Here is a 16,120-nt window from a genome sequence, read left to right as displayed (position 1 = left end):
TATGTTGAAGTGCTGGCTTCTCTGACAACAATGCAGCAGCATCTGCTCAGCCTGCACTCTCACTGCTCCAGGACTAACCGGGCCTACGGTTACCTGTACATAACGTCGTAATACAGCACATGCATAGATTTATTTTATTATGAAGCGTGCTCAGAATGCAAACAGGCGGACTCGAGAAGAGAAAAAAAATATATATATATATAGTATGCGTCCGCACATCAGAGATCATGACAGCTACTTTACTGACTTTGTGACATGGACTGACTTTGTGTCTTATTCTGAGTCATGTTAGTCAGATACAGACAACACTCCACGCTGTGTACCCGTGCTTGTGCATGAACTATACCGAAGAGCACCTCTTCAAAGCGTGCCAGGGCCAAGGAAGTGTACCGAGCTTGAGCACAGATCGGTACAGTCACACTTGTCAAAGGAACTGGACTTTAGGGGTGAAGTGTGCTTAAGCGAGGTACGGATTGCCAGTGTGGTCGCGCTCTTAGGACCCTGTAATGTAGGTTGGATTAGACGCCTTTCAATGGCGGAGCGTAGAGGGCGTGAGGGAGTGTAGACCTGGATGAGAGTTTAGGTGAGGAGGAGCAGAGTTTTAAATTTGATGTGAGCAGTAACTGGGATCCAGTGGAGGGAGATGAACAGCGGAGTGACATGTGCTGGTTTGGGGGGGGGGGGTTTGAAGAAGAGTCCTGCTGCTGCGTTTTGGATCATCTGCAGCGGTTTGATAGAGCATGCAGCAAGAAGACCTGCCAGGAGGGAGTAGTAACACAAGATCTCTGTTTGGCAGCTCGGTTTGAGAATAACATTTGAGTGAAAAAGTGGACATGGCAGCTCGTTTCAGAGGGAATGTTTTAATGGTAGATCATTTCCACATGACAATGACACAATTAAAAACGCTCTCATGTCAACCGTTTCCACAGTTTTCCCTTGAAGTAAGCTGGATTCAAACAGATTCTCATTTTTTTCGCAGCACCCTCCTACCATTCATGTAACACTTTTTCCATGTAAGAAAATACAGCATTTTTAAAACATATTTGGCAATACAGAAGCAAACCTGGTAAGTTTTCCTCCACAAAGAAATTGAATAAACATTGAATGCTGACACATGGATTCCCAAGCCCTCCAACCCCTCAACTTTTTATAACCTAAAAAAAAAAAAAAAACAGTAACCCAGAATGTTAACAGTCTATACAGATAAAGGGCATAATTAACGACGAGAGAGAGAACATTACAATCATGTAGTTTAGACAGAGTGTGTTCTTAGCTAACAGACGTGTCCTAGCTAACAAACCAAAGAGGAGAATTATAAAGTGGAGTCACAAACGGGGAAGGGGAACGGCCGTTGATCTGACTGGGCGATTTGTGAATGGATCGTCGCGCTGATACTGGAAATCAATTCTTTGGACAATGACCAATTGATCCGATTACATGTTCAGGTCGTTACAGTTTCCATTGGTGGTTTTGCAAGGCTTAATACTGTTGCTCGTCTTTGGCTCGAGGCCTCGTGATCAAACAGAAGGCACTTTTGTTGGCATTGGTGATGCGGCTAACATGGCAGTTAAACCTCCGGGCCTACGTGAAGATTCATGAGAATGCAGGATTGATCTTTTTTTCACATTTTGATCCTTTTTTTTTTTTTTTTTTTTTTTTTTTAAACAGCCAAACATTTCAAACTTTTGACCCTTTTTCTTGAAAGTAACTGCACATACTTAAGTGTAACAAGCGTGCACGTGAGTGGAAACATGGAGCACTCAGTCAGTTTCACAGGACTCGCAGGTGTTGCCACAGTAACCAGCAGGTTGTGTCAGTTTGACCTCCCTAGGTGATGAAAATGTTTTTTGACCTGTGCAAGAAGTGAATCCGTCCGCAGGAGTCTCGTGTTGAATGTGAACACAGAAGGCTTTTACAGAAAGAGCATTGAGATGAAGAACAACCTGATGTTAGCCCAACGAGGCAAAACTGTAAGACGGAAATATGACGGATAATCGCTCAGGGAATGATGAAAACATTTAAATAATCAGATGGAACACATTTATCGGCTTTTCCACTGTCAAAATAACCAATTCATCTCGCCCTACTTTTTTGCAACCCTTCTGTTTGGTTGCCAAGCGTGCCGATCTGACCCTAAAGGCTGGTGTTGGGACACACACCGCATCCGGCTTACACTCCGCTTTACCAGTAAGCGTACAGTCGGCTTGCAAGATCAGGGTTTACCGTACTGAACCGCTTGGTGGAAAAGGGCGCTATATGGTCTGTAAGAACGGTGAAAATATTACAGAGAAAGGGTCAGAAAATGATGAAAACATTTAAATCATCAGATGGAAGCAACATGAGCCTTGTTTCCACAGAGCGGCCCAGTTCAGTACGGGTACATTTATTGGCGTTTCCACAGTCAAAAGTTGGGAATGGTACCAAAGTAACCGACCTGTACCATCCTACTTTTTTGCTACCCCTCGATTGGGGTGCCAAGTGTAAGGATCCGACCCTAAAGGGCGGAGTTAAACGCACTGCAGTCTGTTGATTGGTCGAAAGAATCGTCATTTCCTGTGTGACAGCGGCAATAAAGGACAAACAAAAAAATGCAACTTCTTTAAAATATCCTGAGCCAAGCGTACCGATCTGTACCTTAACGGCAGGGCTAGACATCTAGCTTAGCGTAAGGTCATCTGTGGAACTGCAGGAGATCAGGGTTTACCGTACTGAACCAAACCAAAGTCTGTAAAAATGGTTCTGCTGGCATGTTTTACCACTTTACAACCAAACATAAACTGCCAACCATTTTCCAAAGCAAAACAGAGTTTGAATGTTCTGCTATGTTTGTCAGGGCTGACTTTACCCCAAATATGTCCTCGAGTGATGTCACTTGAGTCACTGTTGAGAAGTCTGAAACTACAAGTTTTTCTCAAATTTAAAATTCTGAGTGTGGAGCCGGGTCCAGATTATAGACGTATCTCTGCCTGAACAGTCCAGTTGAGTTGCATTGCGAGTAATGTAGTTGACAGGTATTGCCAGTTTTTAATTTCTAGATTTTGGACACATTTCATAAAAGTGCAATGCAGTAGGGTCCTCTCTGTCAGGTTTGGTTTTTCATCAGAATCAGGGCTGTCAAACGACTTAAAATGTAGTCGATAAAGTTTAAGAGTTAATCACGATTATTCACATTTTTATTCGCATGTTTGAAATTCCATTCATTTGCATTTAAAAATACAAATAGTTAGGCTTTTATTTTGAATTCGTGTACTGTCCTTAGCTGAGAGTACTTTAATTCCTGTGTGATTTTATTTTTAAATAAAGTAAGGCCTTTCCTGTAGAGTGAAGGTTAGGACAGGAAGTTAAGCACAGAAACAGGAAGTGGTTAGGGATCCCAAACTGAGGTCAAACAGCTCAAATCAACGTTAACAAAAGGTCAATGTGTGATGTCATAAGGTCAATGTGTGATGTCATCAGGTGGATATTACTTTGGACTCGTCAGCTGAGCTGTCTGAGAGTTTGTTAAAGTGAAATGAAACATTCAAAGATGCAGCAGTGTCCTTCTTTTACATCACTGAGACTATACAGGGAGACACTGAGGACGACTATCTACGGAGAGCCTGAAGGGACAAAATAACACCAGATTAATCCTGATTAACTCGTTAACGCTGACCGCCCTGATCATGATATAATTGGATTTGCTGATTAGTGCGGCATGTATCAGTTTTACTGTTGTCACTCAAACCTAAACAGAAAAGAATTGCACGTAGAGATCAGTGAGTAGGCTCCTCCCACTGCTGGATTAAGTGCTAACGTTCAAGAGTGAAAAAGTGCAGATTTCGCTGTGCTTTGGAAAATGGATAACATCAATTAAAAAAAACAAAAAAAAAACATGCATTAACAGTAACCTCTGGGACAACATCCTGCGGGGGAAATAAACAGCATAACCTTAAACTCTTGTTTTCATTCAGGACAGATGACCTCATGTGGAGTAACAGGAAGTACTCAAGTGAAACGTCTCCTAATATTTGCCAACATCAATACTTTAACAAATAAAGAGAAAAAGTCTGTGAGGAGATGACTGCTGTGAAATAAGAAGGGGCATGGAGACTATTAACAAGCTGGCTGGACACCACAGATTAAATCACATTATTACAGTTATTACTACGACTGCTCTACAACTTGGAGGTGTACGATTGTCCGATGGCCGACGCACGTTTAAAGCCAGGAGAAAGCGGTGTACCGTGCATCCAGCGAGACGCCTTAACCCATGGATTCTGTCGGAGGATGGAGGGGGAAAAAAACACGGATCTACTCTGTCACTGAAGTGGAACAGATACCGTGACCGATCTGTTTACAAACCATGCTATGCTAGATCAACTGCTCAAAGAAAAACTTCAGTGTCTGCAGCTCGCCATCGTAAGACGGTCGCCTCACTCCGCCTCCACGTGTGGCGTGGCAGACCGTTTTAAGTTTCCTCAAAGGGAGACAGTTCCATTCACAAAAGCCCACAAATGAACAGCAACTCAGCTTTGCAAGATCACCGCCGCTGTTCAGTTGACATCAAATGTAACCAGGCTGGAGAGTGAACAGAAAACATGATGAGCAGACCACACCGCCGGGTAAGAGACGCTTCTGCCGCCAGGCCACCCCGCCCTCGAGCAGATGATCACAGTGTAGCAGCCTTTGCTACCTCCAGACTCTCATTAGGGAGGGAGAAAACACTTCACTGGCTTCTGGATTTACAAAAACTGTGATCAGAAAATAAAGCCTCGGACCTGTGACCGTAAAACAACGAGCAAAAAGAGGACGTTACCCCCTCCGACCCGTCGCCCCTACCGTAAAAAAAAAAAAGAAAGGTAATTCACCTTAACACTCCTTTAGGCACATAAGTCTGTATGGATCCCACTCGAGCGGTGGTCAGGAATGCTTTACACAAATACATAAGAAAACAAAAAAAGAGTGAGGGTGCCTTTATGCAAACTCGGTGGGAAGAACGTATCGTTCTGACTCGTGTCGGTGGCTTCAGATGAAACGGGAGCCACTCACAACAAAGAAATCCACACAGCTCTGAACCGCACGCCGGACCCGGTTTACAGGACGAGCCCGTACGTCCGCGGCCTCGTCCACAACCAGCTGACCTCGATCACTTTTCTCATCGTTCCGGGTTCAGCACGTGTTTTCCTCGTGTTCTATCGGGTGTTTAGTTTTTTTGTTGGTTTTTTTCCTTTGAGTCAACACTAAGTCACGATCTAGCCTGGAGTATTGCTCAGCAGCTATTTACAGAATTGCAAAAAACAAACAGTCGGACTGATCTACGCACAACATGTCACATTGTCCCGTGTTTACTTTTGTAGTGGTCCTCTTCAAAACGAAACATCCTACAGAGTGTAAACATGAAAGAAACTATCCTGCAGACATGTTCATCCTTGTTGCTCCCTCGCCCCAGCCCCCCCCCCCCTCCCCTCGTCAACCAAACTTTATCTGCAAAGTGTATGATGACCTAATGAGTGTTTTTTCCCCCCTTATTGGGCGCTATTTTTAGTGCAGATCCGCTGTGCAGTTATAGGACCTCTCTAACATTTCAAGTAAACCCCTTCAAAGTCTTGTTCCTCGTCCGTTCTGCGATCCTTTTTGTTCAGAACAGAGCCGTCCTCCGTCGCTCTGTGTTGTAGATTCTGCCTCCGCTGCTCGTTTGGATGGGTTTCCCGACACACACACACACGCTCACACTCTCACTCTCACTCTCGCACACATACACACACACACAGTCACGCACAGGAACGAGCACACGCACAGCCAGCCCCTTCCTTGAGTGAGTACAATGTTAAACAAGGAAAAAGAAATTAAAAGAAAATCTTTCACTTACAAATCCTTCGGTGTTTCGCAACATTAAGATGTCAGGCCCAACATTTAAGTTACATTTCTTCTTTTTTTTTGAACACACAGCAGAATAAACATTGTTTTGGAAGCAAGGTCTCCTGGTGGCAAGTCAAATGTTCAGAGGTCACATTTCTTTTTTGTTGTCGTTTGTTTGTTTATTGTATTTTTCTTGCCGCTCTCCACAGCTTAGTCCTGCTTGGCCTGCAGCTGCTGCTTCCAGGCCTCGTTCAAGTAAACCAGTCGCTTGTAGTTGAGAATAAAGAGAATGAAGTTCAGCGCATACGTGGTGATGCAGATGATGCACAAGTCCTTGAGGACAAAGTAGAGGATGTAGCCCAGGTAGAGCGAACCCACCACCGACAAGATGGAAGTCGTCATGAGAATGAGGGCGGCCATTGCACTGACAGTCATTCCTACGGCGAGAAACACAAACTAAAGCTTAGAGCAGAAATAAGACAGACAACCTGAAAACACTCTGAAGACCTGATGAGTCTGCACATACACTTCTGCTTTCTGCTGCTCATGATGTCACCGTCCACTCTGAATAGATTGGTCATATTATTTTGCTGTCACATGAGCTGCAGTCATACGTATACGGCTGATTCTGCATCCTGAGCTTATATCTCCCAATTTCCACAAACTCTGCGTCAGCGCCACGGTTTTTCTCCGTCTGACTTTGAGAGCACTGCTCCAGTGGGTCAGTTTCTGGAACGTGAGCGTTACAAAATGACTCAGGAATGAAGAGAAAACATGCAAACAACATGTTGCTTTGTCTCTCTGAGGATGATTTGTTCTTCACTCTGCGCCTGTTTTGACGTCATGTTGATAAAGTGATGGAAAATATGATCGTCAGTCTGTATATTGAGTTTTATTTTGAAATTGACCGGACGCTCTGTGCGTTTCCTTGTATGACTTCCTGTCCGAGTTCGATCTATTCTGTCTAGCTTGACGCGTGCCTCCAGCGTGATCGAAAACGGACTTGCAGCATATTTAAAACTGAGCCTAGCGTAGTGGAGCTGCTGGCCCGCTCAGGAGTCGAACCGCGGCGATCACTGTGGAAACAGGATCATTCACTAAAGTGGCAAAGACTGCAGGGAGAATGTGGAAATTGGTAGTTCAGGTATAAAGCAGTGACCCAATAAACTTAATAAGACTGACCATTTGTCCACTGATTTTAAGGCCAACGCAGACGCCATGCTCACAGCAACATTTGTAATATTTACACAAAAAGCTGCAGGGATGAAAATAAACGTTTTCTGTTGTCTTTAAAAACGTTGTCAAACGTTGAACATTGTGAACCTATCCGTCTGGTTCTGCTACATGTTCTGCAGACAATGCTGGGAATGTTTCAAACTATGGAGCTGGAGGTCATTCTGCTGTCTGCTCCCCTGACTTTTTGTTTTTATCAGCTCGTGCAATCAGAGCCTGTTAACTATCGTCTGACAGTTACATCTTCCCTCTCACTGTGACATAAATCTCATATGATCCTATGACGCCTGAGAGTCTTTTTCTTAAAGTTACGCTGTTCAAAAAGACAAAATACCCACCAGTCTCAGCTCCTTCTGCTCATGTTTGAGTCACAAAACCTGTTTTCACGTTTGTACTCCTTAAAGGCTTTATATGCGATTTTTCACACTTAAATATAATAGAAATCAAGTATATCCTCTGAAAATAACTCTGTGAGTTATGACTGTCTACAATGGGTGTAACACCCGAGTCCCACTGTCTGTGATGTTTTCAGAGTCCTATCTTCACTTTGTTTACAATGCCAGAACGGCCGGCTGACTCCTCCCCTCGAGTATAAAAGTTGTTTAATTGAGGGACTAGAGAAAAGAAGAATAACATACTGTACTCACTGCTTAACTGCATTTCTAGATCACACTCATTTCAGGTAAATTTACATGCAGTGTGAAGATACGAGCATAATAAAGATCGCTAGCATTAGCATGCTAACACAACAATGCACCGCGAGTTGTTTTGGTTTCATGCTGGTGCTCAAGGGCGACACCTGCTGGATGAAAAAAATCGCATATAAAGCCTTTAACCTTTCAGGCAGCCTGATGCTGAAATCTACCTGAGTTGACAGAAGAGCTTTCACACCTGCACAAAACTCCTGAAAAACTCTTGATAAACTCCTGATATCTGTAAGTTGAGCTGCATGTTAGAACGCACACAGCCTCCTCGTATTTATTCTGAAGTCAGAGTGAGCTGATGTGAGAACGCAGCAGGATATAATCAGGAGAATTCACCTGGAGCGAGTGGGAGGGGGTGGTGTGAAAATGGCTCTAGTGAGCGCTGTCAGCCCGGCGTTGGGGGACACAGGCTCTACTGATGCAGCAGTTACACTTTTCTGAATTGACATCTTTGACTTTATGACAGACGTCCTTAGCTGTATTCTGGCACTATTTAGAGATGAAAGCCGTGACAACGCTGATACTGGACTTTTGCCCGCTCACAAATATTAGACAGCCAAATGCGGCGAGCACAATACAAGTCCTGAAGCAGAGTGGCTTTGCTCTTAATATGGAAATCTTGAGCCGCTGTAGCAGTTTGGCTTAACTGGGCTGCTATTGTGTTAGTCAAATGAGTGGTTACTGCCTAAAAGGACCTCTTGTTCTGTGCCAGTGCCAGGTGGCCAAGCAAGCCTTCATGCCACTATGCAGGAAAACATGTCAAACCAGCATGACTGAGTCAGCAGCAGCATCAACGTACTGCAGGGAGGAGAATGTCGACGAGTAACCAGAGGGGAAAAAGAGTTTCAAGTTAAAACAAGTCACACTGAGGGAAACACTTTGTCCTCCTCTATATTCCTGCCGTGACACACAGCACTTTCTGATCCGTTCTGGTGTAACATGTTTATCTCTTCAGGCTCAGCAGGAAAATCACCAGAATTAGATCCAATAAACTCAAATATTGATTTGACTTCTGTAGTGCGAGCTTTAAAAACAGCCCTCTCCCTCAAATACAACATTGAAGAAGGTGATTCTATTTAAGCATGGCCTCTAGCATGATATCTGTGTCATGTGACTAAGCTGAAGTTATGTCAGAGTGCTGAGTCAGCACTAGTCTAGGGAGGTTTGTCAGCTGAACTAAGAAATAATAAGTCTGGATAAAAAACGGGCGGCTTACCCAGAAGAAGCTGAAAGGCATAAAAGACGATCCCGTAGACGCTGTTGGGTTGATTCAGTGCGCTGTCATTTCCAAAAATTGAGCCCAGGAGTCCAAATCCTCGACCCCACCTGAAAGCACAGAAACATCAGCATGAAGGAGGCGACCACTTGAGTTCATTAGTACAGAAGTTAATCAGACCCGATCACAGCGGGGGACGGCAAAAAAATAACGAATGAGGCCTTCTAACGTCCATAAAGCATTTAACTATCTCTTCTTCTCCTGAGTATGTCTGTCAGATACTGAAGTTAAAGGTAGAGGAAGTTTGCTTCTTTAGGAAAGGAACATTTTTATTGTTTAGTTTACTAAGGCTGGCATCACATCAGATGATTTTAGGCCCGATTTCACCACTTCAACAATCAAACACACTTGAGGATCCAAATAATCCTTCAGTGTGGTGTCATGACGATTATTCAACTGCTCCCCATCGAGCCAGAGCCTCCCCGAATTGAAATCAGGATTCCACGTCAGGCTGCCTCCGACGGAATACCGGCACTCAAAGAGAGCGAGCAGACTTGGAAGCGTCACCAACTGGAGGCTGCATACTTTAACTCACCCTCGGCTCGCGCTGATCCATTTGTTTTTCTGGTTTTTCGTTGCAAAACTGAAACAGGACAGCCAGCCTCCTCCATATTTGTTTTTCTTCTAAATGTACGCATGATCACACAAGTTCCCAAGCGATCTTGTGTCTGCGTATGAAAGAGCTACACACGCGTCTTGTCAGTACAACAACGGTCTGTTTTGTTTACAACGGCCGCTGCATGACCAACACTGCTCCATTGAATTTTTACATTTGATATTATTTTTCCTTCACTATGAGCATCACTTGTAGGATGTTTGACCTCCTACTACGTCTGGATAATATGCTTGATAATAATAATTCCAGCAGGAGGATGTGGGTACACAATACAATCTGTAGGATGCAAATATACTGGGACTCCTGGCCGATCTATTATATGATTGACTTGTTGATAAGAGCGCTGGTGATGATTACAGCGCCATTCTGAAAAGTTGAAAGAGTTTTAAATAGAAGTGCTCAGAGCAGCCACAAAAAAAAAGGCAGAGTGCTCGGAAAAAGGGCGCCGCACCTTTTCTCTGGGCGGCCGCCTGCTGCTGCAAACGCTCTCTCCTCCAAGTAGACACAGGGCCTAAGTGGTGTCTAAAAAAATGTCGTTCCCAGATTTTTAAACTGTCTTGTTTGGACAGACCTTTTTTTTTCTGCTGATCCACCGATCAATGAACTGACTTAATCTATACTGAACTCAACGGATTATCACACTGACAACACTTGAGTCAATCAGTTTGTTACAGAGGAGAGCGCGGCCCCCCCTTCGTGACTTTAGTGTGGGTTGACAAACTCTTTAAAAAAGGTAGAGTCAGCTACTTTTCCCTTCAAAATAAAATACAGACTTCTCCTAAAGTGAAGCTGCTCCATCGTCCCTTCTGGGCCTCCATACATGTGTGGTGGTGACTGTGTCTGCAGAGACTCTGTCCTCTGACTGGATTTTACTGTTCTGCTTTGTTCTGGTTGACTCGGGACGTTTCTGGGCGGAGCTGGTGTGTTTCCTCCAGCCAATGGCAGCGCAGCAGGTGAGTTTAGGAGAGGATACAATTCAGTCAATATGACGGACGTGGACGTAGCAGCAAAGAAGAGAAAATATAATCAGAGTGAGGAGAAACACCAAGTGGATAAAGCTCGTTCTAAAACCAGGGTGAACCTTGTGTTGTCTTTTACCCGTGAACGTGGAGTTGGTCTACTTCCTGTTGGACAGGCAGGTGACAAACACCGGCGGTTAGCTTGTGCTAGCGTGCGGTAGCTTGCAGTGTAGCTACAAGCAGTAAACGTACATGTAAACATTTCAACAGTCTCAACCTTTAAATGCTGTGTGAAGAGCAGGCGAGTAGAGGGCACGTCTGCTGGTCAAATATTGTCTCCTCAGCTGTTATGACCCTTCTGTTTCTCACCACTATCTGCAAACTGAGCAACACTCTGAGTAGTGTTTAGCTCCTACTGGGCTGTCGCTGTTCAGTGTAACTACAGTACATTACAGATTACCTCCTCAGCTTTGTGCCTAACTTATTGCAGCAACTTATTTCTAAACAGACTTTGGACAAACTTTAAAGTCGTTTGCTCAAGGTGGGTCTTCAGAAGAGGAGCCTTTTTTGGGAAGATGCTCCTCATTTTACTGCCTCAATGTTAACATGTAACCTTTAGTAGAATTACCTCTGGGAGCTCATGGAAGAAGATAAAACTCTGTACTTAAATATCCAACTTTACAGTCATCATTGTTCTATAAAGCATGGATTGAAATAAGTTCATTAATTGATCGACAGCTCCAACATAACGTCTAACAGCCATTCTTGCTCGGGGAAAACTGAAGTTTCTGTCCAGCTACAGAAGCTGTTTTAACACAAGCACTCCTGAAAATATCTAGAGAATTTCAGGAGGAATGCCTCTAAAATCCTCCTGATCTGGTTATTCATACATGCACCTCACAGCTGGAGACTATCCCTGTCAGCTGGGAAGGGGGTCGGGGGTCTCCTGAGCTCGGATGTTACTTCAAAAGAACGACGTGGACGAAGCAACAGAGTCCTCTATACGACGCTATAATGAGAATATGTGTCTTTCTATCAATGCTACATGTAGATGAACAGAATCATAATGTGAACTAAAGAGTGGAGAAGAACATACTGGAGAACAGGAAACATAATGCAGCAGGTTCATTAGAGCACGGAGATGGTAGAGGTGGCGTGTTTCCACCAAGCAGTTCGGTTCGTGACAGTACAGCACGCATTTTGTGAGAAAAAAAAAAGCTTCATTGCGTTTTGTACCAAAGAACCACAAGCCAATGAGAAAGACCACGAATTGCTGGATGTCCTCCATTGTTGCTCTTTGTTTCCTGTGTCGCGTTCTTCTTCGTCAAATTTATTAGCGGGTCTGTGTCGCGCTGCTATGATGTCACGCTATTACGTAGCTGACGCGGCTAACGGCATCCAGCTTACACGCCGCCTACCAAAAAAAAGAGTACGGTAACTACGGTTGGCTGTGGAAACGCAAACAGGATCAGGCTTTACTGAACCAAACCCTACCAAACTGTACTGATCCATACTGGACAGCTCAGTGGAAACAGGGCTTATGGTTGTGCAGCGATCACAGGGAATAAACATCACCACCCCCTCCCACTCGCTCCAGGTGAATTCTCCTGATTATATCCTGCTGCGTTCTCACATCAGCTCACTCTGACTTTCTGCAGAATGAATACGAGGAGGCTGGAGGAGAAACTCCGGGTGAAGAGAGAAACATTCAGCTGGTTGTGTTCACACATGACGCTCAGCAGGAAATGTCAGGAGTATTTCAGGAGTTTTCTGAAGGTGTGAAATCACTATATAAGTAAAGATCGATCTGCGGTCGTCTTCCTGAGCAGAAACAGATTCCCTCAGAAGAAAACTTGTCCAACACGTTCAGTAAACGTCTCACACATCGCTCTACAGACCTTTTTAAAAAACGATAGAACGAATCATAACTGATGCAGAGTCTCTTATTAATCTTATTTCAATGGGAAATTAATTCAGTATTTATTTCTGTATTTTTTATGGATCATTTTATGGCTCATTGGAGGCGACATTGCAGCAGAATGGCAATAAGAGGCTTGTTCAAAAAGTCTTTCATTTATTCTCCGTCACCACAACCACATGACCAATCAGCCCCGGAGGAACTGTTACGAGAACCAAAGGGACCACAGTCCACACAGAAAAGCCGAGATATAAAATATCTGAGAGAATTGATTTGAAGAACTGGGAATGATACAGAGAATGTTCCTATTCTAATATATTATATATTATATATATTCAGACATCTCACTTCATTAAACACTTCCTCTGATTTTATAAGAAAGTGCGGATCTCAACACTGCAGGCAGATGAACCTTTCATGTTTCCACAGCAGCAGTTTTTTAAGGCTTTATCTTTAGACGTGCACAAACTTAGGTCAGTAAAAACCATCAATCTGCTTCATCAAAAAATTGCTTTACACACATTTAGATTAGAGAGTTAGAAAGCAAAGACAAAGAAAGTCATTTTTGCAAAGGAAAGGAATTAATGCATCAAAAAATGCAAGAAAATTCCTGCAAACACAAATATGAAACAAGAAATCACCAAATATTTGGTTCATAAATCTTCTATCTTCTTGTTGCCGTGGTTTCAAAACAAAAACTTCTAGCATCATTACGACCCTACTGTCAATGTTCAGTATCTAAAGCTTGAAGTCACACGTGGTGGTTTAAATCTTTTAGAGATGACAGAGGTGTGACTCAGAGAATTCACTCTCTCATCTTAGAAACATTTACTAACCGTGTTCTCACACAGATTACATTCCAGATAAGCAGTGGATGTTTGTTCAGGACCTACAAAGACTCTTATTCAGTGAGATGTCACAGGTGGGGTTAACTTTTTAGTACGCACATTTCCAAAGTAAAGCTGGTGCAGCACCTTTTTCAGTTTCATGCAGAACTAAAAGGAAGTCAGTGTGCACAATAAATCACAATTTAATAATTTACATCGCAAATGTCTGCAATATCGCAATAAATACAAAAAATGATTAAATGCAAACAAGCACTGCTTCCTCTGCACCGTCTTCAGAGGTAGTAACAAAGGCACTACAGAGGAGGAGCGGTTTCAGCGGAGCCAGCAGGGGAGCGCAGTGCTGTGTGTGTGTGTGTATGTGGAGCTCCTGCTGTGCTGAAACACAATGCATATTCACAGACTGGGACACATACAGTATATTGCGCCGTCGCTGAATCAGTATGAATGTACAAAGACATGATGACGGCTTCAAAGCAGTCTAAGGGGCCGGCGCACTCACACTGGGCTTGGTTGCTCCTTACCACCATGAAGCACGATTAGTTGTTACCTATCTGTTCCTGCAGGGGGCTCCGGAGTACCATCGATGGCGGTCTCCATAATGGAAATCCTGTCTCAGCCTAACTTTCAGTCAACCTAACAACAGGCTGAGAGCTGGAGCTGAGGTGGGTTTTAAGCCTCCTGACAAACCGTTACACCGCGCCTACCTGTCAATCAGGTCAGCCTAGCACCTAACAATGGATACAATACAACAATGGATAATAGTACTGAAGATAAACCAGTTAAGGACCACTGCTCTGGGGAACAGCAAATGGGGATCCTAACCATAGACTGTAAATATTAATGGATGAAGCCTGAGTGACTTCACCTGTCTGTTCCTGCAGGGGGCTTTGGAGGGCCGACGGTGGTCTCCATGCCGGAAATGCTGTCTCAGTATAACTTTCAGTCAACCTAACGACAGGCTGAGATCTGGAGCTGAGGCGGGCTTTAAGACTCCTGACAAACCGCACCCTCCTGTCAATCAGGTCAGCCTAACTATGGAAACTAGTTTATCTTTCATTTTGCACTTTCGCATTAGCTTCTTTTTTTCTTTTTCTTTTTTTTAACACCAGAGGTTGCCGCTTGGTGTTTGCCCGGAAACTTCATCCCGCCCTTGCATAAGTAAGCGCCCCAGGTGGGCCACCCAAGCCAAAAAAAAAAAAGCCTGGACACGCCCCTGGTCCTAAGGCTAGACCAGTTGAGAACTACTGCTCTAGGGTACGGCCAATGATGATCATAACAAATAAATAAATTAACACTGGCACCTTCACTGTACAGTATGTGAGGGTGCTGACTCTTTAAGGTGGCCTACTCTGTTACAGTCCTCCACACTGACCTCTGGAGCAGCTGTGTCCACTGTCTCTGTAGGTAGCCCGGGTTTAGCCCTTTGGACTGAACCACAGCTGCCCGGTGACATGACAGCAGCATGACAGCAAGTGAAGAAGTAACGATATCCCCAAAAATCCTCACCAATAACCCAGTTTCCTCAGAGAAAAAGCCTTTAGTTTGAATGAATGGCTTCACCTAGCGCCTACAGTAACGTTATGCTAACAAGCTATTAGCTGTACCAGATGTGCAGCACCTGAACACACACAGAGCCTCCTGCAGGATCAGTTAGAAGACACAAATATCTTCTTGTCATGTTTTCTCTCTGTTGAAAGCTAACCGGCTAAAAGTAAGGCTAACGGTTGGCGGCGCTAGCATCCCGGAGCTAAACGGCTAATGTTTTGCTAACAAGCTAAAAGTTAAGTTATTTCACACAGGTGAATTAACCAACACCTAGCTCACAGCAGGGCACTACTTATAGTCAGCAGGTAGCTTCAGAGGTACAGGGCAGCCGGATAATGTGAGCTGTTGGTGCAGTTATAAACCTCCCTTCTCAAAGTGCCACAATGGGAGGCAGCTCCTCGCTGAATTCAAATTACCTTGAGCTGAACACTTTCGAACAGCTGATGGAGCTGCTGACGTCGCACACGGCCTTATAGCTCGGGTCCCGGGCCTTTTCCCTCTCCACGTGGAAGGCATACAGAGACAACAGGATGCCCAGCACACAGACGACGAGCCGGGCTATTCTCTCCCACCGAGGGGTGGACACTCTCAGGACGGGCGCCGCCATCACTCTCTGGCCTAGCTGGAGACACGCATTCAAACGCAGCGAGCTCGCCTGTGAGACACACGACTGCGACGTGGAATAGCGTCATGACGTCACAGAGCTTCAGGAAGGGCGGAACGCGGTGTACCCATAGGATGTACCCATAGGATGTACCCATAGGGTCCACCCGGGTCCCCCCAGGAACTGAAACTATCTAAACACTTTTTCTGTTTCTTTATTTTTTTATGGAATAATTTCAATGTCTCGATCACCATTGTCTTATCTTTATGTTTGAATGCGTTTTATAATTCCACCATTGGTCTCTTAATTTTTCCATTATAAATAGAATAGAATTACTTTATTGATCCCAAACTGGGAAATTGTGGCGTTACAGCAGCAGGTTGTCCAAACACACAATATGAGTAAAAAACACAATGTTAGCAAATCTAAACATAATATAATATTAAATACAAAGTAAATAAGCACTAAAAATATCCAAACTAAGAATGTGAATATATACAACCTGGATTTAACTAAGCATTACTAGTCTTAAATAGGAAGATTAAAATATGGAAGATTAAATGTAAATGTGCAAAAACA

The 16,120-nt window shown here is 43.9% G+C and overlaps 1 protein-coding gene and 1 long non-coding RNA gene across 2 annotated transcripts in view; one reads left to right on the top strand and one right to left on the bottom strand.

Moving 5' to 3' along the window:
* Nucleotides 1–841: 841 nt before the first annotated feature.
* On the bottom strand, nucleotides 842–15,638 carry vkorc1l1 (vitamin K epoxide reductase complex, subunit 1-like 1). The gene is made up of 3 exons (XM_061056249.1): nucleotides 15,354–15,638; nucleotides 8,992–9,101; nucleotides 842–6,275 (listed from the first exon to the last, which is right to left on the bottom strand). The coding sequence occupies exons 1-3, from the start codon at nucleotides 15,542–15,544 to the stop codon at nucleotides 6,049–6,051; spliced, it is 528 nt and encodes a 175-aa protein (XP_060912232.1). The 5' UTR covers nucleotides 15,545–15,638; the 3' UTR covers nucleotides 842–6,048.
* Nucleotides 3,133–16,120, top strand: part of LOC132988689 (uncharacterized) — a 124,940-nt gene continuing 111,952 nt past the window's right edge. The window contains exon 1 of the long non-coding RNA XR_009675847.1: nucleotides 3,133–3,265. This is a non-coding gene — a long non-coding RNA (uncharacterized LOC132988689). The remainder of the gene's footprint in view (nucleotides 3,266–16,120) is intronic.

The sequence above is a fragment of the Labrus mixtus genome, chromosome 14 (genome assembly GCF_963584025.1).
Source record: "Labrus mixtus chromosome 14, fLabMix1.1, whole genome shotgun sequence".
Taxonomy (NCBI): Eukaryota; Metazoa; Chordata; class Actinopteri; order Labriformes; family Labridae; genus Labrus; species Labrus mixtus.
The sequence above is the reverse complement of the archived record's forward strand: the minus strand, read 5'-3'. Positions and strand labels throughout refer to the sequence as shown.

Excerpts from the sequence above, each read along its gene's own strand:
- vkorc1l1 (XM_061056249.1), bottom strand. The coding sequence starts at position 15,544 with ATGGCGGCGCCCGTCCTGAGAGTGTCCACCCCTCGGTGGGAGAGAATA. Across the intron at positions 9,102-15,353 it reads TCGAAAGTGTTCAGCTCAAG|GTGGGGTCGAGGATTTGGAC; the intron begins GTAATTTGAATT and ends CTGTGCTTTCAG. Across the intron at positions 6,276-8,991 it reads TGCCTTTCAGCTTCTTCTGG|GAATGACTGTCAGTGCAATG; the intron begins GTAAGCCGCCCG and ends TTCTCGCCGTAG.